At 45.0% G+C, this 26,606-nt stretch overlaps 1 protein-coding gene across 1 annotated transcript; it reads right to left on the reverse strand.

Moving 5' to 3' along the window:
• Nucleotides 1–494: 494 nt before the first annotated feature.
• Nps (neuropeptide S) lies at nucleotides 495–5,526 on the reverse strand. The gene is made up of 4 exons (XM_085841116.1): nucleotides 5,490–5,526; nucleotides 4,382–4,470; nucleotides 4,188–4,304; nucleotides 495–833 (listed from the first exon to the last, which is right to left on the reverse strand). The coding sequence occupies exons 1-4, from the start codon at nucleotides 5,524–5,526 to the stop codon at nucleotides 654–656; spliced, it is 423 nt and encodes a 140-aa protein (XP_085697242.1). The 3' UTR covers nucleotides 495–653.
• Between the last annotated feature and the right edge of the window lie 21,080 nt (nucleotides 5,527–26,606).

The raw sequence follows: 26,606 nt of genomic DNA on the forward strand, positions 1-26,606 counted from the left end.
CTATTGTCACCGTTGTGACGGGCAGTATTTCATGGTTTAAGATTTTAAAAGTCAAGACAAAACAAAATTTCCAAGGCAAAACAATCAGTCATATTTAAGTATATTTGGAATCAGAAAAAGGAGAGGGAAAAACAGACCTAGAGGGGGCGAGCCCTTGCTGCAGGTACCAACTAGCTGAGCCATAGATCCAGCAGCACCATTCATCTTCTTACTGGAATTTCTTGAGATTCTTTTACAAACAGAAACAGCATAGCTGAGTCATTTGAGGAAATCACATTTTAAAGGAGAAATAGCATATACCTGGCACTGCACTTGGTAGCACAGCACAGGAAGACCACAGGAGAGAAAGCACAGTATAAAAACACCCACGCATTGTGGCCTACTCAAGATCAAAGCCGGTGAATCCCTCCCCTCCGTATTCGTGGAAGTTTCTAGCTAAGCACAGAAATCGTTTTTTCAATCACAGGCAGAAGTTTGAGACAGGTTTGCAATTTTCCCCCAAAACTTAATTTACTCTGAGCCCGTTAGGAGAAGGGGGATATCTGAGGATGAGGAGGGAAGCAACACCGTATGGTAAGATACAACCGTTTTGAGCACATCAGTCACACTATACATAGCTTGAGATTAATTCCCAGAGTCCTTTGCACACTTATTCATTGCTTTGCTCTTCGAAACGAAGTTTTTTTCGCCCCTGAGCCGACTCCGTTGCGAAAGGACCTTTTCATCGACGTCTTCTCCAAAATTGGCTTTAGAAAAGCTAGCCCGTCGCTCCCCTCCAGCCTGGCTGGGCAGCTGCTCAGCAAGATGAGAAAGTAATCAGGCTTCCCAGGCACCTGGTGATTTAGATGAGGAAAGAGAGAGGGGAAACAGCTTCTGGGTTAAAAGTTTATTTCTACAGCAATGATTTTCAAAAAAAAAAAAATTCAAGGCTATCTACCCTCTCTGTCTCATCCTCTTAATGGGGGGAAACACCTCTGAAACACAACATCTACTTAGTGTAAGGCTACCACCAGCTTCTTCACTTTTTATTCCGCTGATCGGCGTTTACATTGTGTATTCTGCACAGCGATCATGTCGTTGTTATTTTACAAGGAATATCTGAAGGCTCTGATTAGCCCTGGGGATGCTACTGAAAATTCACCTAGGGGTTAGGGATGTGGCACAGTTGGTAGGGTACTAGCTAGCCTACTTAAAGCCCTTGGTTCAACCTCCCAGCCACACATGAACTGGATAGAGTGGCACGTACTAAAGATCTCAGCCCTTGGAAGGTGGAGGCAGGAGAATAAGAAATGTAACGTCATCTTCGGCAAGATAGTGAGCTTTAGGCCAGACTTGGCTGTGTGTGACACCGTGTCTCAGAAGTTTCTCTTGCCCTAAGTATGTGCGAACATGCTATAAGGAAACCTGCTGCTCTATAAGCTAGTTTAAAAATTAAATTAACTAAAAGAAATTCACCCAGGCAAAACCCCACCCAGGGTGACCCAACCCTGGGTTTGTCAGAGACACTTAGCTTCCTTCTGTAGCTGCCCACCAAGGTCTCTAGAGAGTGGTGTCATTCAGTGTGAGACCCCAACCCTGTCAGCTTTGGGCTGCGGTTCCCAGTTATCATCATTGCCCAAGGCCTGGATAGCACATCACAGCACTGGAGTGCTAAGTGGTGAAAGAAAAGGAGCCCGGTCCCCAGAGCTGGAGTCGGACCAGAGGAACCTGTAGTTCAGTCCCACGCTGTGTAGATGAGGAGGCCAAGCGCCAGAGCCAAGGCCTCACTCTGGTCACAGCTGCTAAGTCCTAGAGGCAGCCTTGATCCAGGGCTCCGGTGGGAAACCTCTGACCCTTGCCAGGTCTCAAAAGCTCAGGCCCAGTTTCATATGAAGCCTCATAACTGGCATCATGCCAACCAAATCCTGCTCCCTGACAAAGCAGAGACCTTGGTAAATAAAGCCTTCTCTGAGTGACGTACTCTCCGTGCCTTCTGATATTTTATTTTACCCTGCAAAGGAAAAGAGCTGTGTGAAGCTAACACTCCTGACTCCCCAAGCTCTAGGTGAGGAGGAGGCCGCGTGCTTGCAGATGACGCTCTTCACCAGTGTCTGACTCCAAGACCTGGTTTCTCAGCGCCAGTAGAACAATAACCTAAGCATTTTATTGACAGTGAAGAGACATAGCATGAAGTAAGACTTACACCTCTTGCTGTTTGGTGGAGGAGGCTAGTTTGCCTTGACTCAGTCTGTTTGGGGGTTGGGGTAAACCTTGTGAAGCATCAGATTCTCTGGAACTCTTTGCCCTGGCACCCAAGCAAACCTTTGCAATGTTCCTGGGGGGAAGAAGATGTGTATCCTCTCTCTCTGTCTCTCTGTTACTGTCTTTGTGTCTCTATAACTGTCTGTGTCTGCCTGACTCCATCTCTGTGTCCGTCTCCATCTCCGTCTCCGTCTCGCCGTCTCCGTCGCCGTCTCTCTCTGTCTCTGTCTCTGTCTCTGTCTCTGTCTCTGTCTCTCTCTCTCTCTCTCTCTGTGAGTGTGTGCATGTGTGTGTGTGTGTATGTATGTGTGTATTCTATTTGATCTGGGAATAGTCAAAGATGGTTTCATAAATATTGGTTATGGTAAAGAAAAATAAACAATCAAGAGGTATGAGTTTCATTCCTCTGTTTTCCCCTGTGTTAACATGGTAGACAATTGCTGCACATTTTAAATCTCTAGCCAGAGTGACCTACACAGCACTGCAGAAAGGAAACAACTGACTGCTTCCAGAAACACTCATGTGGCCATCTCTATGAAGCCCGAAAGGTGCCAGTTCCGGTTATGAGACCCTTAAGTCATCCCTAAAGAGACCTCCGTGTACTTGGCTGATCTGGAGGCAGCTGCGCCAACTCATCATGAGGATAGCACTGTGCACCTGCCCAGCTAATGGGCATCATGAATCTCTGAACAAAATGATGAAATCCTCTGTGATTAGACAGTGCCATCGCTCACCCTGAACAGTCCGGTCGTCACGAACACCATTCATGACATTACCTGTCCATAACAGGAAAAGCATTCTCATAAGCAAAGCTAGAAATAGGCCAACACAGTGAAAGGAGAGACATCGCCTTGTGGCCCGGGAGGTCTCCACATACTTCAGAAGAAAGGATTCTTAATTTAAAAACTGCGGCAGACAAGTGCCTCTTGTTCAAACGTGTGGCGAGCAAACCTTTAAGGACAAACAATAGAAAGCAATCAGGAAGACACTTGAGAGGATATACCCATTTATGGATTGTGAGTCAGACACCTGATCAATGTCGCATCTTAAAGGATCAATGAGAAAATTAGTGTTGAGTGCCCATAGGAGGGAAAGGCGGGAGAGGAGCTATTTTAAGTAAACAGGACATAGAAAAATGACAGATGCAAAGATCAATGAGAAGACTGGTTATATAAATAACTAGAACACAGTGCTTGAAGGAGTTGCCTCTTGGAATTCCTGTGACCTCCCTTCATCCTAAAACTGCAGTGAGCTGAGTAATGACATTGTGACAGGTTAGGTTTTAGTGAAGTAAAAAGTTCACAGTGTCAGCAATGGCCAAAGATAAGTGTGTAAAGATCATGACATAAAAACAAGGACAGATGACATAGAAGGAATATAAATACCCCCAAAGAAAGGCAGTCATTTTTCTGAATGTCTTGAGCATCTCTGGAAATATAGCTAGGACCACCACCAATACTCCTGAATAAACACAGGAGTAAATATTTTAGGGAATATTTCATTGGAATCTAACATGTTGCCTACATTCTTCTTCTGGAAAAAAAGTCCACATTTTTGTAAAATTAAGAAACTTTCTGCTTCTGAAAAATATCCACTGTGCGAGTTTTTGGTACAATTTTGATGTAAAATATCTACTATGATAAAGAGTGGGTGTGTGAAATAAATAAATTGTCTTGGGTCAAAATATGAACACTTTATATTGAAACATCCATTTCCTTGTATAAGATACAACCCTTAAATAATTCACAATGAACTAGTATATTCCAGAATACTGTCACATACAAGTTTCTGTCTTACTAATTTTATGAGTCTGTTTACACTTGATTTCCTCTAAAGACAAAGTAAATTACCTTTTCTGTCACATATTTCTCGAGATTCTTTTGAATTGGGCCCTCCACCATCCTGATCATCTATTTAACAACCAGAAATAGCAGTGAAGCCCTTACCTTGGAAGAGAGGACCGGATAACACCAAATCATGTGCATCACAGACAGCGACAGAGCTAAGACGAAGTTGAGTTTTAACGAGCTGCAGAGAAGAAAAGATAGAACCTTGGGTGGAATCTCACACAAGCAAATATAAGCATTAAGAACATACAAAAATTCAACATTTCTCTTGGCAGAAATGTGCAATAGTTTACCCAATCATTTTGGATTTTCCGAGATCTGCGCAGATGGGTTTTTATTCCCAATTTCTTCACGTTTGCTGTCTGAGCCTGCTTGGGTGGCCCTTTTATATTAGAAAAGTTCAGAAGTAAAAATGTCATTGAGATCCCTCCTGTGTGACTGGTTGGCCTGGCTGTGGCCTTTTGTTCTTGTTAAGTAAGAAAAGGACAGTAACATATAAGCTGTCACCGAGTTTCCAGGGGTTGACTTCACTCAAAGCTTGCCATTAAGGATGCCCTTCAAAGGCCTAGCCTTCCACACAGCTTCCCTGTGACATGGGTGGCCAGGGGCCTCAAAAGGAACTCAAAGTGTTGTTCTTAGCTGGGAGTTTAAACACTTAGGAAGGATGACGGTATTCTTTGAATGTCAGAGACTAATACAAGTGAAATCACTGAGGGATCCAAGGGTGATCACAGAAATGATGCAGCCTGATCAGGTCTCTACACTCAGTCTCAAATGGCAATCTGTTGTCACTGGTCCCTGAGTCAGTCAAGGAAAGTTTCTGGTCCCTTTCTGAAAACACTCTCCAAGTCCTGTGTCCAGAGTTTGTGTGTCCCTACATTCATTATTTCCTCTTCAAGGGACAGAGCCTACCTAGCACTGGGTCGTGATGTTAAGATGGTTTGGGGGTGTTGAGCAGGGACAGGTATTGCTGATGACTACAATGGAAGAAAACGCCAAGGGGGATGTTGCTGTTATTGCTGCTGTTTCTGAAGTAGTGCCAATGCTTTTTATTGCTATTTAAAACCATTGTTTTGTGATGGTTCAGTTGCCAAAGTGCTTGCCATGCAAGCATGAGGACCCAAGCAACCACATAAAACACATGTGCAGTGGTACACACCTGTGACTCCAGCGCTAGTGAACTAGAGACAAGCAGAAGCCTGGAGCTCACCGGTCAGCCAATCTAGTCAATGGACAATGAGAGACAATGTCTCAAATATAAGATAGAGAGTAACTGGGTTACATCAGCCTCTGACTTACACACACACACACACACACACACACACACACACACACGCACACGCACACGCACACGCACAGGCACACACACACACACACCAAGCAACTGAAGAAAATACTCACCTTTTGGAGGGCAAAGATACCCTGGTATCTGGGACATAGCTACTTGTCACAACGACATTCAGTCCTTTCTCTTGGGAAATGTCTCTCTGTATGACTTTTAGGCAACTGTCAATCATGTTGTCCCAGTCTGCATACCACAAGGACAAGGAGGAAACCCAGATCCCGAGAGAGCTCAGATCACAGGACTAGTGCCAAGCTGGAAGCCTGGAGCAGGTATTCCAAATACTTTTGTTGGGAGTTCTTTACATTTCAGCAGGATGTCATGTCGACACTGAAAGACAAAGTGGGCACAAGGAATTGATGATAATATATGGTTCTCTTTTGGTTGCTTTTTAAGACTAGATAAGAGAGAGAGGTGGGGAGAGGGAGAAGGAGAGGCAGAGAGAGACAGACAGAGACAGAGACAGAGAGAGAATAAGGAAGAAAGAGGTCTTATCCAGAGACAACATTAACCGATGAGAAGATGAGCAGCAGACTGCTAGATCTGGGAAGTGCTTGCTGACAGACTCAGCTATGCTTAGGCCTGGGTGCTCTTTACATGTAGTAAAGGTAGTACCAGAAGGAGGCCAGGAGAAGTGTGGTTGAGGATCATTTAAATGCCACATCACTTCCCTTCTTTTTGGACTTGGCAGGAGGCTAGAGGTTTCTTCTAAAGAGGGACTAAACAGAGGCCTCTGAGTTGAGAGGATTAGACATAGTGGAGTCTATAAAAAAAGGGGGGGCACAACTCAATGCCATAACCCATGAGTCTGTCTCTGATATAGCTCAGCTTTTATACATTTCCAGACAGTTCCTCGCCATCAAAACAAGTGGCAGAAGACCCTTTTCTCCATCAAACAGAGAGAGCTGGAGCTATAGGAACTCCAGAGATTCTGCACAAAAGCATCTCAGCTGGCTGCACCTCCCCCTGTCGCCCACTCTGGTGATAGAAAATCCTTTCGTGAATGTTTTTGGTACCTGATCTTAAATCTATACACATGACCAAAACACAAGTGTGATAAATAAAGAACACTTACAGAGATGTACCCCAGTCAGAAGAAAGAGGATGAAGACAGCAATATGGAAAATTACAAAGAAATTAAAGGAAGAAGAAATATGAAAAATGTAATGGGGAAATTTTTTTAAAAGGAAACAACTTAATATTCTCTGAAAGAATACAGGATATAATATATCTATGAAACAAGAAAAAAAAAGCTATATAAAAGGAAAGCTGCCAGAGACAAAGCATTCAATGAAAATGAAAATGAAAGAAAACTCAAAAGTATTGAGAGAGAACATTAAATAAACCTCCCAGACATTAGATTAAGAAGATAAGGGAGAAAGTTTGCAGTGCAGAGTCCACACAGACATGACAGAAATTCTAGAAAAGAAAGCAGAAGGAGTGTGGAAGCAGAGAACCATAGATAAATATCCAAGAATATTTCCTCAATGTTTACAGGTGGAAAGGTGCCATCATTGCCTGGCAGGACACCTAGAACAGCCCATGCCAAAGCTTAACCCCATACATGTCAGCAGGATGGGTTCACTTCAGTTAGCTTCTAGATTATCTACAGAGCCTCAATTCACAAATACTTTTGAGCTTCTCCGAAATAACACAGAGGCCAGTCAGTGGTGGTGCACGCCTCTATTCCCAGCACTCGGGAGGCAGAGGCAGGCAGATTTCTGAGTTCGAGGTCAGCCTGGTCTACAGAGTGAGTTCCAGGACAGCCAGGGCTACACAGAGAAACCCTGTCTCGGAAAAAAAAAAAAGGAGAAAGAAAGAAAGAGAGAGAGAGAGAGAGAGAGAGGAAGGAAGGAAGGAAGGAAGGAAGGAAGGAAGGAAGGAAGGAAGGAAGGAAGGAAGGAAGGAAGGAAGGAAAGAAAGAAAGAAAGAAAGAAAGAAAGAAAGAAAGAAAGAAAGAAAGAAAGAAAGAAAGAAAGAAAGAAAGAAAGAAAGAAAGAAAGAAAGAAAGGAGATAAAGGACACAGAATTTAAGAATTTAGGAGATAGTGAAACAATGCTTTCAAAATTCTGGAAGAATTTTCAAATGTTATTTCCAATTTAGAATTAAAATCCAATGATTCAGAAGTAGCCAGAGTCTCTCTCTTTCTATTAAGTGTAAGACCATGATAATGGGGTAGTCGACTGCCAGGAAACTTGGAAAGGTTTGAGTGGGTTCAGAAACCCAGCCCCCACCTGGGACAGTAGCTGTTTCACTTGCTCCCATTTCTGTGTTTCACATGGCCGTGACTCTCCACATAAAGAACGTGACCATTGGTCACGCAGCACAGAACAGCATTCTCTGTGCTATGAAGTCTCTAGATGGGCCTGAGGGTTTAGACAATAAGCTTCCCTTCCTGGACTTCCCTTCCTGCTAAGGGTATTTCATCTCTGGTCCACCCTGAGGAAGTCGTATGCACCTATTCCCTACAATGAGCCACCAATAAACAGTTTGGAACGAAGACTGACTCCCTCATTAAGAACCTCCGTGGAGTATGGGGGGGGGGAGACTTCATCATACAGAGTCTTCTGCAGAAGAGGCCTCCATGCTCCTGGACATTCACTTGCCTCCTGAGCTAAGCTGGAGTTCCCCATACCCCCACCTCCACCCCTGGCCTCATTGCAGACCCACGAGCCCCCTTCACTCCTGATTCCACAAGGTTTTCAGCAGCAACTGGATGCCCTGGGGCTTGGGAATCCCTGGCTCTTTGGCCTTAGCCTGTGTCATTTCTCATCCAGGCAGAGACCATCCTTGACTGCATTCTCCCATCCTCTGAGCATTTCCCACAAACCTGTCACCCGATGGCTGCATGGTGTAAAATGCAGTCTAGCATCTTTCATTTTGTCTCACTGGGTGGAGTTCACACACCCCTGCAGTGAGACTGAATGAGGACCCACATAGTTTTGTATAATCACAAAACAATGCTTCTATAAACCTTTTCTCGGAAAGTTACTTCTGGGTATGCTCCACCAAAGTGCAATGGTGAAAAGATGAGGGACCCAGCCACAAGATGAATACAGGAGATGAAAGAAATTCACAGATAGCCATCAAGAGCAGTCCCCAGTTCTGCCACCAGACCGGCAGGACCATGTGCATATTGGGGTGGGATAGAAGGCTCTAAAGGAGACTTCTGTGAGAAGATAAAAGCTGGAGAATGACTAAATGAAGGAGAGTTGGAGCACTAGAGACTTGGAGATTGATTTAGTAATAAGTCCATAGAAAACTAACAAGAAGAGGGGGTCGCTCCAGGGAGAATAGAAAGCTAGCTACTTGACCCAGCTGGAGGATGTTGTACAGTGATTACAATGATTCGGTTACCAAGGGGGTTTCGATCCCAAAAGAAACCCAACTGTACAGAAAGTTATTTCTAGCGCGAACACAAATCTATGGTAAAGTGGATCGCCTAATCTCTATAAAAGGGGACTCAAGATATAATCTTGAAAACTGAAAATTCAAACCACACTATTTTATTCAGAGATAAATACAAAGATAATCAGCTTAAAGCGGTTGAAAGTGATGGCTCTGTAGGTGGAAACTGAACAGGACTGAGTATTATCATAAAGTGCTTCCTTGGATATTGGACTCTTTCAGTAGAATATACTGTTAGCTGTGATGAAAGTAAAGGTTTGCAATTTTACAACATTATAGACTAGTTATGTCTGAGGATGGCAGGGGTCATCTTTACTTCTCGGTAGAAAAAAGATTTCCTGAGCTAATTTAAAATTTTTAAAAAGCCCATACCAGAAATCCACACCAAGGAATGAAAAGGGAGAGAAAAGTAATAAAAGATGGACAGACAGAGGAGGAAAGGAGGAAGGGAAGAAGAGAGAAAAATCAGGAGATAGGTGCAGAGAAATGGGAGAGAGAAAGATAGAAAGGTTTAATGTAGACAGATGTGCGACAAAAAAAAAGAAGAAGTAGTTGGAGATATATGGAGATGGAAACACATGAATCAATTAAGAGAAACGAAGAAGGAAGAAAAAAGATGGCGAGAGATGCAAAACGAAGAAGCAGAGTGAGGTTGGCAGGCAGACTGATGGAGAGAGATACAAGATGATATTGTATAACTCTTTGAGCTTAAATAATTGAACCTCACTCTGTAGAGCAGGCTGGCCTGGAACTCAGAAATCCATCTGCCTCTGCCTCCTAATTGCTGGGATCAAAGGTGTGCACGCCTTTGATCCCAGCACTTGGGAGGCAGAGGCAGATGGATTTCTGAGTTCGAGGCCAGCCTGGTCTCCAGAGTAAGTTCCAGGATAGCCAGGGCTACACAGAGAAACCCTGTCTCAAAAACAAAACAAAACAAAACAAAACATACTCGAACCTCATTTTCCTTTGACATTTCATTTATGTAAAGCAATTTTCTTCTTAATACAAATTAGAGATTTTACCTAAACACATTTGGCTAACAAACACTAACCTCAGTACGTAAGAATAACAGTCAACGTTTTGTACTGAGTGCTTGCTGTTGCAGGTTGTGTGCAGCTTGACTGCTTTATGTGGTTCTGATCACTATGCCTTCATAGCAGCTCTGGGAAGGCACGGTTAACAGCCCACTGTCTTCTGCAACTCAGTCTCAGAGATGTTAAACAACTTGCCCAAGGTCATCTAGCCAATGGAGGAAAGACCAGCTGTCACTCCAGTTTTGTGGAATTTCACAGGCTGTTTATTCTTCCATGCATGGATGTTGACCATGGTTGGAATAGCTAGTATGTATGAACATCAAGTCCAAACACATATACTACCCAGCACACGTACACACTGAAGTTGGATTATCTCAGTATTTGAAATCAGATGTGTTGATTCCCAATGAAAAATTTCAGATGTCACCTCCCCCCAGTTCAGTGCAGTTGTCTGCTCTCTAGATCTGGTGTCTGTGTCACCTCTTGTTCCCCTACTTGCCTGGGCCAGGCTGGCTCTGTAATTCTAGGATCTTCCCCTACCCCTCCCCATTCCTCTTCCCCCATCTTTTTCCTCAGAGATTACACAAGCCATTACCCAAGACAATTTCTGCTTCAACTTTGATGGTGTCATCTTGATCCTCCACCATATGGTATTGTGCATGACTCTGAATGGTGACCCCTTTCCCCTAAGCACCTTGCCTTATCCCAGAGATTTTCCTCTGAGGGACTCTTGTACATTCAAGGATATTATGTCCCTTATGGGTGTATTTATAATAATAATAAAGGTCTACTACTCAGAATAATAAAGCTCTACTTGGTATCACCAACCAGGCATCTCTTAAGGTCAGTTGTCAGTTAAGACTTAACTTTCAAGAGAATTTGAATCAACGTGTTTCTCCATAAGGCCCTTGTGAACAGCCATTTTGATCTGAAGGTAGATGGTATTAACTCCTCATTCTCTCCCCTCCTTTCTTCTCCATCTTTCTCATTCCCCCTCTTCCTTATCTCCCTTTACCTCTCTCTCAATTGCTCCCTCTCTCCCTCCCTCCCTCCCTCCCTCCCTCCCTCCCTCCCTCCCTCCCTCCCTCCCTCCCTTCCTTCCTTCCTTCCTTCCTTCCTTCCTTCCTTCCTTCCTTCCTTCTTTCCTTCATGTGGTTTATTTAAAGACAGGGTTTCATTTATCCTAGGTTAGCCTTGAACTTGCTAAATAGCTAATCCTCTTGCCTCTTTCTCTCAAGGACTAGTATTACAAGTATATAATACCATACCTGATTTTATGTGATGCTGGAACAGAACACAGGGTGCATGCTAAGCCCTCTTCTAATTAAAGCCAAAGCCCTAGTCTAGGACTATGATAATCTAGTAATAGTAATATAACCATTATGTGGCTGATAGTTACACACAGTTCTTAGCTCTTTGATGCTTCTGGTTAGTATTTGTCTGCTTCAGCATCTCTGCAGTAAGCACCTAAGAGAAAACAATCTGAGGGAGGAAGTTTCTTTTGTCTCAATGTTTCACAAGCCTTGGTTAGTGGCTGACTCCATTTTTTCTGGGCCTGTTGAGAGGCAGAAGATCATGGTAGGGGGCTGTGTCAGAACAGAGTTGTTCAACTCATAAGATCCAGGAAGCAGAGTCCACAGGCGGGATCCCAGCCCTTGAATCTCCTGAAACTACCCACTAGTTATTGTATTTATGTCTGTACCGGCTGGTTTTGTGTGTCAACTTGACACAGGCTGGAATTATCACAGAGAAAGAGGCTTCAGTTGGGGGAAGTGCCTCCATGAGATGCAGATGTGGGGCATTTTCTCAGTTGGTGATTAAGGGTGGGAGAGCCCTTTGTGGGTGGTGCCATCCCTGGGCTGGTAGTCTTGGGTTTTATAAGAGAGCAGGCTGAGCAAGCCAGGAAAGCAAGCCAGTAAGTAACATCCCTCCATGGCCTCTGCATCAGCTCCTGCTTCCTGACCTGCTTGAGTTCCAGTCCTGACTTCCTTTGGAGATGAACAGCAACATGGAAGTGTAAGCTGAATAAACCCTTTCCTCCCCAACCTGCTTCTTGGTCATGATGTTTGTGCAGGAATAGAAACCCTGACTAAGACAATGTCCATTTGAACCATGACCTGGGGAGAGAAACCAAGGTTATCATGAGACTTAGAGATGTCCCAAAATCCATGATCTATCTCTCTCCAAAGAACAGAGCTGCTAGCCTATACATGTGCTTATAACCAAACCAAGGTTGCTCATCACAGGCAGTTGTAACCTCAAGCCTTTGTGAGATCTTTCCCTGCTGCTTGTTCCCATGGCTATTGTTTATTCATTCATTTGGACACTAGTGTGTAATGCTTATAGGGAAGAGGGCTCATGGGGTGGATCTGGCACATGTTTGATTGGCAGATTCTTAGACGAACTCATTCCCTCCCTCCTGTCTGCTACACCCATCCACAGAGCGCCTCCTACTTCTCAGCTGTGGCATTAGCCATGTAACTTGTTTCAGCCAATGTATCTTAGACATCAGGCAGTCTAGCTTGTAATTACTAAAAACCAAGCCATGCTAATGCTGGCTACTCTCCAGCCAACGTGGCCTCCCCACCTCCATGGCTATCCCCATGGAGCAATCCACCCAACTTCCTTCCTGCTGGCATTCCTAGCCATCCGTCTCCTGCAAGTAGTCGGCCAGGACTTGCTCAAAACCCTGAGTCTTATGTAAAGAAAACTCCACAGGCTTGTAATTTATCAGTCAGATTTATTACAGTAAATTCTCAACCCACAAAACGCCTGCACAAAGAACTCAAAACTCAGTTGATATTGATACCAACTGCCCACCTAGATTGGACAAATGACCCTATATTATTCTATGCTCTTCTATAATATTCATAGCTGCCTGTGACTATTTCAAGCCACATGGATCTGGTGCATCTTCCTTTCCTATAGGTTCCATCTTGTCTCCTTGTCTCCATCTCCCTCTCTGACTTTCTGTTTCTCTGTGCCTGTGTCTAAAACTCTCAGCCTGCCTTCTTTTTCCACTGCCCAATCACAGGCTCTAGCCTTATCTTTCACCTGTCTTCACCTGCTTACAGATAGCAATCTATAAGGCAGCAACAGACATGGGACATGTCTGTTGTTTGGTGTGTGTGAGAAGAAACAGCACCCGTGGCCTGTAGAATCCAGGAGGAAGAGTCAGTCATGGAGCAAAGGTCTTCCAGCCAGCCTAGCTGAAATATGCCACTAAGCTGTCCAACTGGCTGGGACTTTGTGTCCCAGAACTTTGTAGTGTTTTGGTATACAAAAAATTTTAGTGAATGGCTCTCCAGTCAACATTCACTTGAGGAAAAGGCAACATGAGGCTTTGCCTGTAGCTCCTTCTTGAACTCAGCCTGGGATTCCTCTTGACATATTGGCCATCCTCTAACCCAAATGACAACCTTTGTGTGGCTGAGCTTGGTTACCAACACAACACACCTAGGAAGAGGGAACCTTAACTAAGGAAGTACTTGTACCAGATTGGCCAGTGTCCACGTCTGTGGGATATTTTCTTAATTGATAGTTGATGTCAGAAAGCCCAATCTACCATGGGTGGTGTCTTCCTTAGTCAGGAGGGCCTGGGCTATGAAATAAAGACAGCTGGTTTTGAGTCTGGGAGCAAGCGGTATGCAGTGTGCCTCTTAGGTCTATGTTTTAGTTCCTGCTTTAAGGTTCCTCCTTGAGTCCATGTCCCAGCTTTCCTTAAACACTCTCCTCCCCTCTCGTTTGGCCAGTGACCAAAAAACAGCAGCAGAAAGCAAAGTAGGACATCTGTCACCATGACTCATCCATGAGTCTTTCTACATTGGTGACTGAGCAAAGACTGATGGGTTATATATCCACAGGCTCAGACATAATAGTATAATAAGCATGCTAAATGGTCCTTCATGGCGTGGATCTAATGATTCTTCCCTTCTGTCTTTAAAGGTATTTCAGGTGCCTGGATCCCACCGTGCGATGTCTGGGACTGACAGGAAGGGGGGCCATGGGTCGACAGCAAGACCACTGTCAACACCAAAAGTGAAAGTTAGCAGCAGTTAACTGTGTTAGAGGCACTCACTCTGCCTGCCATTTCTTCCCTGAAAACATATTTTTGTGTTCATCCACTCTGCTCTGGGCCCCGTGCTAGAAGCTGTGACTTGGAATTGATTATGACACCCTCAGTCCCATCCGGTCCTCAGGGAATTCCCAGATCAGATTCAAAAGCAAGATTGGCTTTCTGATCCCAAGCTTATTAAAAACAGGTTGCAGCTGGGCCGCTGTTGAGAGATGGCTCAGGATATGCTCATGGCTCTGAGTTCTAGGCCAGGACTATGAGCCCAGCACCCAAGCACCCCAGCATCCCAGAACTCTCCCACAGGTCAGCTTCCTATGAATGAGAAGTAGAGTCTTTTATTCCTCAGTCTCGGCTAAGAATCAGAAGTCCTAATTCAGTTGCAGAGTGCCTGGAGCTATAAGATTTTCCTTTTAGCAGCTTTGTGTGGAAAGGGCAGAGAAAGAATGTTGAACCCTGAGCGCATATAAATGTCAATTGCACATCCAAGAGGAGGGGAGTAGGAAGCCTGGCACAGGCCCCTGGGGCCTCTTTGGAATGATGGGTTCCATAGTGTGGTGTCTCGGGCAGACAGAGAAGGTGCCACGTGCCAAGAATGCTGTCTACACAGAAAGCAAAGGTTAGTGCCAGCTCAGCCCTGGAACTTACCAGTCTTCACATTGAAAGAACACTGGCCTGCCTGTCATAGCAGAGTTGTCTGAGAGTCGCAGGAGGCCTTTGCCGACACTGCTTCCCAATATTAAAGACAAAGCAGAGGAGATCAAATGCCTTTTGACGTTTGCTTCTCATTGGTCAGCTCTGGAATGTCCAGACTCGTTGCCTCTCCCATCAGAAGTTTTAGGGTGTCAGTTTAGAAATACTGTGGATGAGAGCCACTGAGGTCGGTCACCTTTTGAATCCCAAGGACTTTGTGTCAAAGCACCAAGAAATCTCCTTCCGGATCAAGTGTATTACTACTAGCTTTAGCAACTTACCAAAACTAGGACTTATAATAAAGTTTAAATTATTCCTTGTTAAAAATTTAAAAACAAAACCCAGGAAAGGTTAATGGTTTGGTCCAGTTGAAGGCTTGGATTTTTTTTTTTAATGTTTTTGCAATGGATCTCAGTGGCTCTAATTATAATATACATTAGGCCCCACATCTTTCTGAGTATATGGAAAAATCAATTTCATCTTACTGCTCCTTAACTCATATAAATGTTATATCATCCAAAAGTGTAATTAAAACTCCGAATGTGTTTGAGTATACTCTGTGCTTTATGGTAGAGTGGGAAGAGGCTTGGGGAAAGCTGAGGTGGATTTATTGAAGGCAGTCATTGCTCTGGTTCATGGCTGTCCCTCAGTCCTTTGCTGTGGTCCTGAAGAGCTGGCAGTCAGCATCAGTGTTGTATGGAGACAGGACCCAGGAGATGGTGAGGCGTGTCACGGCAGAAATAAAGAGTGAAAACCACCCACTCTCACTGATTGCTTTATATGATGGCTCTACAACTCAGAAGTATTAACATCTAGGGATGGACATATCTGTGTGTGTGTGTGTGTGTGTGTGTGTGTGTGTGTGTGTGTGTGTCTTTCTGTGTGTGTGTGCCTCTGTCTCTGACTCTATCTCTCTGTCTCTTTGTCTCTCTGTCTCTCTCTCTGTGTTTGTCTGTCTGTCTCTCTGTCTCTTTCTCTGTGTGTCTCTGTCTCTGTTTCTGTCTCTCTGTCTCTCTGTCTCTGTCTGTTTCTGTTTCTGTCTGTCTCTGTCTCTCTGTCTCTTTCTGTGTGTGTGTGTGTGTGTGTGTGTGTGTGTGTGTATAGGCCAGATGTTACCTTCAATGCCCGACCTCAGGAATTGTTCATGTTTTATATACACAAATGTGTTCTCTTTTTCCTTTACTTTTTTAAAAAATTATTTTTCATCTTTGTGTATAAATGTTTTTCCTTCCTCTATGTGTGTCCTGCTTGCATGCAGTTCCCATAGAGACCAGAAGAGGGTGTCAGATAACATTGAACTAGCATTACAGTGGTTATAAGACACCATGTGGGTGCTGGGAACTGAATCCCAGTTCTTTAGAAGATCAGCCAGTCCTTTTAACTGCTGAGCCATCCTGCCAGCTCTAGCAGCTGCTTCTCTTATCTGTTGAAACAGGGTCTTTCCTTAACCTGGAGTTCACAGATGGGACCAGGCTAACTGGCCGTGAGCTCCTGGTATCTGCTGGTCTCTCCTTCTCCAATGCTGCGATTACAAGCGTGTACTACCATGCTAGGCTTTTTAGTATGGGTTCTGGGGGCCAAACTCAGGTTCTCATTTTTGGGCAGCAAAATTTGTACCAACCAAGCCATGGGCTCAACACCACGGGCTGGAAGTGATTGTGAAATCTGCTCATGTATTTTAAGCTTTAAGCAGTGTTCCTGGCCTTCCTATTAGATACTGCTAAACCAGCAGTGGCAAATGTAAACCTTTCCAGAAATGGCCAAATGTCCCCTGGGGGAAGCAGGTGCAAAATCCACTCACATATACCCCTTTCCCAGCTGAGAACCATATCCTGGACATTAGAGACCAATAGTCTAGGCAGACGTATTTTACAGGTCCGCCTTGCTGCCTGGCTACCTCCCTTCCTTCTCTCTTTCTTTCCTTCCTCCCTCCCTCCCTCCCTCCCTCCCTCCCTCCCTCCCTCCCTCCCTCCCTTCCTTCCTTCCTCCCTCCCTCCTTTCCTTCCTCCCTCCTTTCCTTCCTTCCTTCCTTCTTTCCTTCCTTCCTTCCTTCCTTCCTTCCTTCCTTCCTTCCGTACAAGTTCTCACTATGTAGCCCTGGCTGACCTGGAGCCTGTTATATAGACTAAGCTTGAACTCACAGAGATTTACATTGAGGGCTGGGAATGCTTCTCTGTCTTGATTATTCATAAAATGTGGTGGTTTTCTGTTTTGTTCATCTTGTCTCACTGGTACTTGTTTATACGTACTTATTTGTGGGACTTATTGTGAGATAATACAGAAAGCTGTATCACATGACAAATGGCTTATATGTTGATTAAATAATTAGTGATAAAATATGCTATCAGATTTTCTCAGAGGCATACCTTCTCAGTTAGAGATGTCTGCATATGCTCCTGTGTTTAACCCCCAGTTTTATTCTACTGGTACTCTGAACTTCCTCCTGAGAAGGCATATGCTCTGCAAGGCAAGGTTTCAGTGTGCAACAGGATGTCTCACAGAATCCTGTTTTGGCAGCCTCGTTGAGCAATAAAGAAAACTCTTTAAACAGCTGGAAACAGCATCTGGATCTTTATGGATAAGCAAGTAGTCTTTGATAGGACTCACTGTGGGAAGAGAAGACCCTTTCTCTGCTCAGGATGGGACACTCTCTTAAAAGCATTTTCTAGAATATTCTAGAAAGTTCCATTTTTGCATTGATTTGTTAACAAATCAATAAGGGTCCACTGTATGCAGAAGACTGAAGCACCAACCAAATACTACAAAGGGTGAGATGCAGGAGATAAGGAATTCAGAGGTCAGGGTGGCATGAATGGGGCAGCACCTACCAACACTCTGCCTTCATAGTGAGAGGGAATCTGAGCCCCAGGGTGTTTGAAATCCCCACAAGAGGCTCCATCGTGCTACTTTTAGTGCCACTTGAGAGTTACAACAGGTTCCCATCTTACAAGCACAGTGTACCAGGACTGGGCACCTGTACTTCATTCTGCCACCAAAGAATCACAGCAGAGGAGGCACCTCATCAGAGTTGTAGCTTTTAAATGGTCAGAAGCAGAGGAAATAGGCAGCCTAGCAAGTGGGCAGAGAGGGTCCTCAGTGTGGTGAGCCAAATGAGAAGAGGGGGCCGGAGTCAGGCTGGTGCGGCAGAGGTAAAGACAGACAAATGAGCACATTCACAGATTAGGCTGTGTGGGCGTGATGAGATGATTGGAAAGGGTTGACTTTTTCATCAGCTCACTGTGGTTACTCAAAAATATGCCATCTTCAAAATGTCACCTCCACACCTGGCCATTGTCGCCCTCCCCATGTTGCCTTTTCTCTGTTCCAGGTCCTCCAGGGACTCTAACTGCATTGGGTCTCATGACATCCATCTTCACTCCCACCTATGCTCTGACCACCTCCTCACTGCCCCATCTCTGCCTTGGCCACATCTTTACCTCTCATGTCTGCTCTAATCACTTCCTCAACACTCAGCTAAGCTCTGATCACCTCCTTAGCACTCCCACCTCTGCCCCACCACCTCTTAACCCCATCATTTCCCTGATCACATCCCCTTTCAGCCCTCATCTCTACCCTGACTACCTCCACCTCTACACTCCTGCCTCTGCTCTGACCACCTCCTTAGCACACACTTCTGTTCTGTCTACATGGTCAACACCTGTATCTGCTCTGAGCACCGACTCAATACCTACCACACCCTGGGTCATCTCTTCCTTTACCACTCAGCATAGGAATCCCCTGTTTCATTGGAAAACCTAGGTCTTCCAGATTAGATGGCCATTCCCTAAGCAGATAGGGCTGCAGAGTAGAAAACACAAGAGCCCCTACCACTTGCGGTCGGAGGCAGCTTGATTGTGGTCACATATTAACCAAGTCCCTCTTCTCCTAGTCAATATTTGTGGCCTCTGTCATGTAGTCTAAATCCCCAATTTCTTACCTTTGCCACATAGCATAGGTCATGTATTTAACTAAGTCTGTTTACTAAAATGTTCAAGAGTAAATACCTGACTGTGTCTGAAAGGGCTGACGCCTTGTCCTTTGGACTCCAGATGTGCTGTGTTGCCTGCCTGTTGCCACAGTGGTAATAAATCTTGTACCTGAAGGGCAACTGGGTTCAACATTTTTTAACACTCCTTTCTCCCTCCTCAAAACATTCACAATCATAATTATTCCTGAAAGAGCCTCTGTCTTTCCAAAACTCAGCACAACGGTTAAGATTGCCACCACATTGGTTTTGAGTGAAGGTATAGCACCACATTACTGAGATTCCCTCCAGCAACATCATAGGAAAGTGCTCAACTTCTTAGTAAAATGTCATGGCTACAGATCTCCCTCCCTGGATCACATATTAACTGGGCTCAACTTACCTACCCAGAGGAAGAGTGGCTACTGTCACATTAACTCAGCTTGCTTCTCTACCATGCAAACCTTGAAAGACATTTTTTTTTTGTCTTGGTGGTTGGCTGGGACCATTTCCAGTTTCCTAGCATGCAACTGTGTTAACAAATGTCTGGCCTACATGATGACTCAGCTCATCATGAGGCAGTCTCCAGCCTCCTCTTCTCTCCCTCTCTTAGAATACTACAAGTGACTGATTCCTGCCTCTGGGAACTGGCACTGAATAAGCATCTAGAGTGATGCTTTGGGTACCAGGAGAACATTTTGTGGTGAACTGCTAGATGATCAGAGCATCCTGCGCCCAACATGTAGATCCGGGAGGAACCATGTGCCTAATGGAAGGGCACTGCAATATGGACAGAGAGGTGGGGTAGGATGAGCACAACCATCATGGCCAAAGGAAGATGCTGAGCCCCTGGTCTTGGAGTTATGCTGGGGGCACAGGGGAAATCTAGTGGAGATGAGCAAGGCAAAGGTTGAGCAATGGAAAGGGCTCTCCAGGGCTCTGTAAGCTGCTGAGGGGTCATCCCAGTCAGGTACAGGGTCCTACTGGAAGGTACTGAACATTCCTGTCTACTTCTCAGAGGAGCTGCTAGGTGACAGAGACAAAGAGAGCAACCTGTATAGCACTGCATCCTGAGTAGCTCAATATTCAAGGATGTGAACCCAGAGGCACAGCTGGACTCCAGCTCTCATGTCCAAGGTCACTCTCCAGATGCCCAACCATGACCCCAAACAGTTGTACACAGAAAGGCAAGAACTTGTGGAGGTCATTGCCAGCTCCTACAGCTCCAACCTATCTTACTTCCTGCTTTGACCTGGAGCCCCAGGACCATCTCCTAAGCATCTCACACAAAGCAGGTGGCAGGGTAGGTCCCTAGTAGGCCTCTAAGGTCCAATCAGCCCCTCCTGCCTCACGCTGAAAGGCTTTGAGGAAAATAAGCCTCAGCCTGCAAGGACTGCTGAGAGGGAAGCAGGGCTCTGAGACCCACCCTTCCGTGGAGGCAGCCTCCCTGCTGGCCTTAGTCACACCCATACATCCCATCTCTTGTCAGGGATGTATCCTTGCCTTTGGCTCTTCCTTCACAATTTTCCCTCGTCCATATATTTTACTATCTAAATTTTATTAGGGCTGTGGTTATTTTCGAGCTTTGTACCCATTTAGACGTTATAATCTTTTATTGGGGTTGTATTCATGGATAAATAAATCCCAGGCACTCGAAACTTTATCTACTGGAAGCTTCTGCTTTGGCCTCCAAACCATCCTGATCTCCAGCTAAAATAATCATGTCAGTATCCCTGAAAGATAGAGCTTTCAGAGTTCCAGACCCTGAGCAGGGGAAGATAGATGCCTACATAAATCACACTCCTACTATGCGGTGGAATTTTTAAGTGCTTTTGAATTAGTTGATGTATAATACTGATGCTATCATAAAACTTAAGTATATTTAGATTTCCTATAAGAATGAACACTTCTAGGGTTGGAGAGTTGGCTCTGCACCTAAGAGTACTTACTGCTCTTGAAGGGAGGGGCCAAGTTTAGTTCCGAACACCAACAATGAGCAGCTCACAACCACCTCCAATCCCAGCTCCAAGGGATCGGATACCTTTCTCTGGCATTCACAGGTTCTCTCTCTCTCTCTCTCTCTCTCTCTCTCTCTCTCTCTCTCTCTCTCTCTCTCTGTCACACACACACACACACACACACACCACCACCACCACCACCACCACCACCATCACAAATAACACTACTGATCAATTTCAAAATTGATGCCAAACATTTTTTGGTCATGGGACCAAAAATTTATGTTATATTTTCAGATTGATATATAGATAGGTATAGATATGGATATAGATAGATATAGATATGCAATTTTTTTGTTTTTTTTTTTTTTTTTGAGACAGGGTTTCTCTGTGTAGCCCTGGCTGTCCTGGAACTCACTCTGAAGACCAGGCTGGCCTTAAACTCAGAAATCTGCCTGCCTCTGCTTCCCAAGGGCTAGGATTATACACATTTATGTCTGTGTCTATATACAGCTGTGAGTATACAGAGGGGCCAGAAGTGTCTTTCTCTCTATCTCTTCCCACCCTAGTTTTGAGACAGGGTCTCTCACTATGTCTGGTTCTCACTGATTTGGCTAGACTGGCTGGCCAGTCTTTGGGGACGTACTTCACTCTTCCCCACCACCAAGCATAACATTTGACTGCGAAACATTTGAAATACAGGATAGACGCTGGCCAGGAGGAAAAACTCCAAACCTCCCAGGTTGTGGGTGAAGATTTGGAGGTCAGAAATGCCATGCCAGGAAATCTCATTCAGCTGTATACAGAGCCACTGCAGGGGAGCATCCCACTCAGGACTGCAAGAACAGAGTGGAAGTCACAAGATACTTGTCTTTATTCTTGTCCTTTCCTTTGACTAGGTGAGGTCCTGTGGTGCCAGATCCATCCAGTTCTCTTCCAGCAGTGGAGTGGGTTCTGTGACAGCTGTCGCCAGCTTTTATCTTTATGCTGCAAGAGCAAGAGGGCCTAAAAAGATGGCCCAGTGGATAGAGTGATTGTTGTATAAGCATGAGTACCTAAGTTCAACTCCCAGCACCCATGTATAAAACTATTAAGGACATCTAGGTTGCTGGCGGGCTCCCTTGTTAAGCAGCCCTATTAAATCAAGGGTGTTTGTTAGGTGATGATTCTAGCCTTGTGTGTTTCTCTGACTGCCTCCCACTTCATCCCAGAGGCATCTGGGTAAGATAGTTTTGCCAGTGAACTGGCTGGGTTCCCTTGACTCTCTAGAATAATTATTATGGGTAGATAAAGAGATACTCTTCCAGACCTTCAGTACCCAATCCCTAGGAGCCAGGCTGCTGGATGCGGATGCCAAAAAGCTCTTCCAGGCTTCAGAAGCCAGAAACGGTAGGTACTGTAGGCACTTGAACTGGATGCTCACTGTGCAGAACAGCTAACACTTGGCAGTTGCTTTAACTTTAACCATCTAGCAGTATTGTCTTTCAGTAGCAGGTTCTAAGGAGGTTCCCGTTGTGGGCTGGTGTTTTCTTGAGCAGATCTGTCCACTGTAGACCCAGCACTGCCCTATTCTATCCTGTCATAACAACCCCGTTCTGCCCTGATTGCCCTATACTTTGTAAAGAGGGCTCCTTGTCTTTGTTTGGCTGTCCCATCTAGGGCAATGACCTCTCCTCTCAGCTGCTTTCTACCTTGTAGTTATTTGACTGATATGTTCCACACCCATAGGCTCATGTGTTTAAATACTTAGTTCCCAGCACTCAGACCTGTTTGGGAAGGATTAAGAAGTGTGGCTTTCTTGGAGGAGGTGTGTGCCTGGGGGCAGACTTAGAGATTGCCAAAGACTCTATTCTCAGGATGTTCTTTCTTTCTCCAGCTCCTACTTGTGGATCAAGATATGAACTTTCAGCTGCCACGTCTTTGCTCCTCCAGCATGGACTGTAACCACTTTGAACTGTAAACCAATCAAATGCTTCTTCTTCTGCTTCTGCTTCTGCTTCTGCTTCTTCTTCTTCTTCTTCTTCTTCTTCTTCTTCTTCTTCTTCTTCTTCTTCTTCTTCTTCTTCTTCTTCTTCTTCTTCTCATTCTCCTCCTCCTCCTTCTTCTTCTTCTTCTTAATTGCCTTGGTCATGGTGCTTTGTCATAGAAATTTAGAAGTAACTAAGACATATCTCTTTCTCTGGAAGCAGCAGGAAGGCTGCTGGAGACCTAGGGGATTTGGCTGAGACCCTTTCTGGACACAGAAATAATAAGATATACTTCCTGTTCTATGATTCTCAACTCTCCTATGCAAAGTCAGTGGAGAGGTTCTTCAGAGACTGAACAGGAATGAAGGATGCATGCTTTTGTGTCCTATCTGTCTATCTAGGAATTTTCTACTGAACAGCTAGCTGTCTTACCTCCTGGCCCCATGGTGGGCAGAGGGAGGGAAGAGGAGGAACGTAGAGTGATCACCCATAATTCCTTTCTTCCCCTAGAAACTAGAAACTTGATTTACTTCCCTATTTGAGCTTGTTTGTGTTTGCCAACTTGATTCAAGCTAGAGTCACCTGGAAAGAAGAAATGTCATTTGAGGAATTCTCTCTTTCAGACTTGCCTGTAAGCAAGTTTGTAAGGCAGTTTCTCAACTGATATAAGAGCCCTAGGACTTTGTTGGAAATGCCACCCCCTGGCTGGTAGTCGAGTTTTATAAGAAAGCAGACTAAGAAAGCCATTAGAGGCATGGCAGTAAGCAGCATTTCTCATGCTTGTTGCTTCAGTTTCTGTTTTGGGTTCCTGCCCTTACTTCTCTCAGTGATGAACTGTGCCATTAAAGTTGTAAACCAGATAGGCCCTTCCTTCTCCAGGTTTCTTTTGGTCATTGTGTTTTGTGAAGTACTAGAAAGCAAACCAGGACATTATGCAAGTTTCCAGACAGGTCTCATATTTTTTTGTTGTTCAGAGAGAGAGAGAGAGAGAGAGAGAGAGAGAGAGAGAGAGAGAGAGAGAGAGAGAGAGAGAGAGAGAGAGAGAGAGAGAGAAAACGTGCATGCACTTGAACATACATGTGCTCACATACACATGTGTTTGGTGGGGTTCCCACAGAAGTCAGAAGAGAGAATCATATCTCCTGGAGCTGGAGTTACAGACAGCTGTGAGCCACCTGATATTAATACTGGACACCAAACCCCAGTAGTCTGCAAGAGCAGAAAGTGTCCCAAACCACTGAACATCTCTCCAACCCTAACTGCCTCTTAGGGGACACTCAAACTCCTCCTAGTGGGAATAACAAAATAATAAAAAGTAACATCAAATGTCTTTCCATTTGTGTCCCCTCCCTTGGACAACCCCAAATGTCTATGCTAGCTATCCTGGACTAAACATTCACTGGCACCTATAATCTGATTGTAGAGCAATGTGTTCAGGACAAAGGGGTGGGGAAACTGCATTCATTGAAGCAAGGAGAGCTTGGCTCAGTTTTATAAACTGTCTTTCCTCAGCTGTGACCCACCCCCGGGTGAAGGAGAAAAAAATGTAATCTGGCTCTTCAAGGTTGGAAATAATACAGTGGGAGCCTAGTCAAGGTCAAGTTGACTTCAAAGAGTCAAAGCTGAGAAGAACCCCGGTGGTCCAAGGAGATTTGATGGAGAGCTTCTTACCCTGGCTTCTGCCAGCTCCACAGTCAGCACACATTGTCTACAAATGCTACACAGTCCAGCTGAGGTCCCAGATCACAGCAGGACCTGCCTGCCAGAGATTTGCTTGGAGGTCAGTCATGAGGCCTCTGTTTGCTTTTAAGCCTCTCTGAGAGGGACTTGAGCCAACTCTTTGCTCCAGCAAAGGTCTGAAGGCCACTGTGACAGACCTCTGCAGCCTTCTAGATGACAACAGGGCAAGGCTTGTGGGGCAGCATCTTACTGATAGTCATGTTCTTTTCTTGGGGAAGGCTCAGTCTACAATAGGGTTGAAGAATAGATCATGAAAGCCACCAAGGTGGACTTTGCCAGTGAAAGAAACTGGAAACTAAGAAGTCACATTGAATTGCATACACTAGCAAGATTTTGCTGAAAGGACCCAAACATAGTTGTCTCTTGTGAGACTATGCCGGGGCCTAGCAAACACAGGAGTGGATGCTCACAGTCAGCTATTGGATGTATCACAGGGCTCCCAATGGAGAAGCTAGAGAAAGTACCCAAGGAGCTAAAGGGATCTGCAACCCTATAGTTGGAACAACATGATGAACTAACCAGTACCCCGGAGCTCTTGTCTCTAGCTGCATATGTATCGAAAGATGGCCTAGTCGGCCATCACTGGAAAGAGAGGCCCATTGGACTTGCAAACTTTATATGCCCCAGTATAGGGGAATGCCAGGGCCAAAAGAATGGGAATGGGTGGGTAGGGAAGTGGGGGGCGCTATGGGGGACTTTTGGGATAGCATTGGAAATGTAATTGAGGAAAATATGTAATAAAAATATTAAAAATAATTTAAAAAAATTAAAAAAAAATAAAAATTAAAAAAAAGAAGTCACATTGAGAGGGTGCCCACTCACTACTTGTCCAAGAGCTCAACCTGGGTACCACCACCCCTGCAAAGGACTCACATGTGTTTCAGGAAGTGCCTCCTTGATCCTCAGACCCCCTTCCACCTCCCAACTTGATGTCTAACTCCTGAAAGCTCATTGATGCCGTGGTCTCATTCATAGTTGCCTCTGCTTCCTTTCCAAACATTTAGATTTCAGAGAGCTGCCTCAAAGACAGCTGTAATGGAGAATAACATATGACATGAAAACGAGGAAGTTTCTGGAGAAAGGCATCGGAGACAGGGGCCTGGTTGCCTGCTCAGGGCAGAATTCTTAATCTGCCTTCTCTGTTCCCACACCACCTGTTCCAGGCTGCCTAGTGTGGCAGCCACCAATTGGGAAGACCAGTGTGTGCCCCAGCCCTGTCTTTGAAAAGCTTTAAGAATCAGAGCACCTGCAGGGAGATCAACCCCTTCCTTCCTGTTCATAGGGACATTTTGGGATGAAGGCAGGGCATTCAGGCAGAAAGCAGTACAATCTTATGCTGGCTGGAGTATGGCATCAGGGGAGGTGCCACATATAACTGGAGACAAAATGAGAATAGAGGAAATGTAAGTGCCAGGCAGCGTGGTGACAGTTTCATAGGCAGCTCAGAAAGGTAGCTCTTGAGAGAGAGATATCATTATTGAGAGAAAGATCCCTGTTAAAGATGAAGCTCCACCTCATGACAGAATAAACAGCTTCTCAGCCAAACATGTGGGAAATGCAGAATTTCCCCGTGACCACAGAATGAACTGCTAATACTACTGGGAGAAAGTGAGGGTGCATGGGTATAAAGTCCTTAGTCCTTGTCATTGAGCTCAAATGGATACAACCATCTTTTTCTGAGCATCCCCCAGGGTGGGCATCCATCCCTAGCATTCTGCCACGCAGGGATTGTCAACCGTGCTTTACAGGCAAGCATCTAAGGTACCACACAAGAGAAGTTTCTAGTGTGCAAAGCAGGGGCCAGGCTAACTTAGAAACATTCTGTTGAAAGCTCTCAGAATCAATGAAGGTGTTGAAGACCATGTCTGACACTGCAGATCCAGTGATATTGGGAACACAAACTCTGAATATATAGGACAGCTGAGGGGAAATTCCCAGAAAAGACATTTCAACTGTCTTAGCTGAGTCATGGGGACCTAATTGGGCTCTGGGGCAAGTTGGAACCACCTCATCAGAAACATCAGGAAAGGAGCCAGCTGCAAAGTCCCCTCAGATAACATCTACTTCAAGAACCCCAAAAATACCAAACAATGAGTAGCACTGGCTAGCCTCTGCCAGTGCTTGCCTTGGGATTGCTAAAGAGTAGGACTGTGAAAACAAGCCTGGAACTTTGTAAAGACATCTCCTTGCTTGGTGACTAGACAGACAGGGCTCAGCCTCCCTGTGACTTCAGTTTCTTACCTCCAAAGTGGAGCTTGTAAGAGCTTTACAAGCTTGCAGGGGGATTCACAGATGAGCAGCTCCTGGTGTTTTTAGAAAGACCTGTGTTTTTAGAAAGA

This window comes from Mus caroli, unplaced genomic scaffold (assembly GCF_978045245.1).
Source record: "Mus caroli unplaced genomic scaffold, Mus_caroli_1 scaffold_8, whole genome shotgun sequence".
Taxonomy (NCBI): Eukaryota; Metazoa; Chordata; class Mammalia; order Rodentia; family Muridae; genus Mus; species Mus caroli.

Excerpts from the sequence above, each read along its gene's own strand:
- Nps (XM_085841116.1), bottom strand. The coding sequence starts at position 5,526 with ATGTCCCAGATACCAGGGTATCTTTGCCCTCCAAAAG. Across the intron at positions 4,471-5,489 it reads GTATCTTTGCCCTCCAAAAG|GGCCACCCAAGCAGGCTCAG; the intron begins GTGAGTATTTTC and ends CTAATATAAAAG. Across the intron at positions 834-4,187 it reads ATCCGGTCCTCTCTTCCAAG|GTGCCTGGGAAGCCTGATTA; the intron begins GTAAGGGCTTCA and ends CTAAATCACCAG.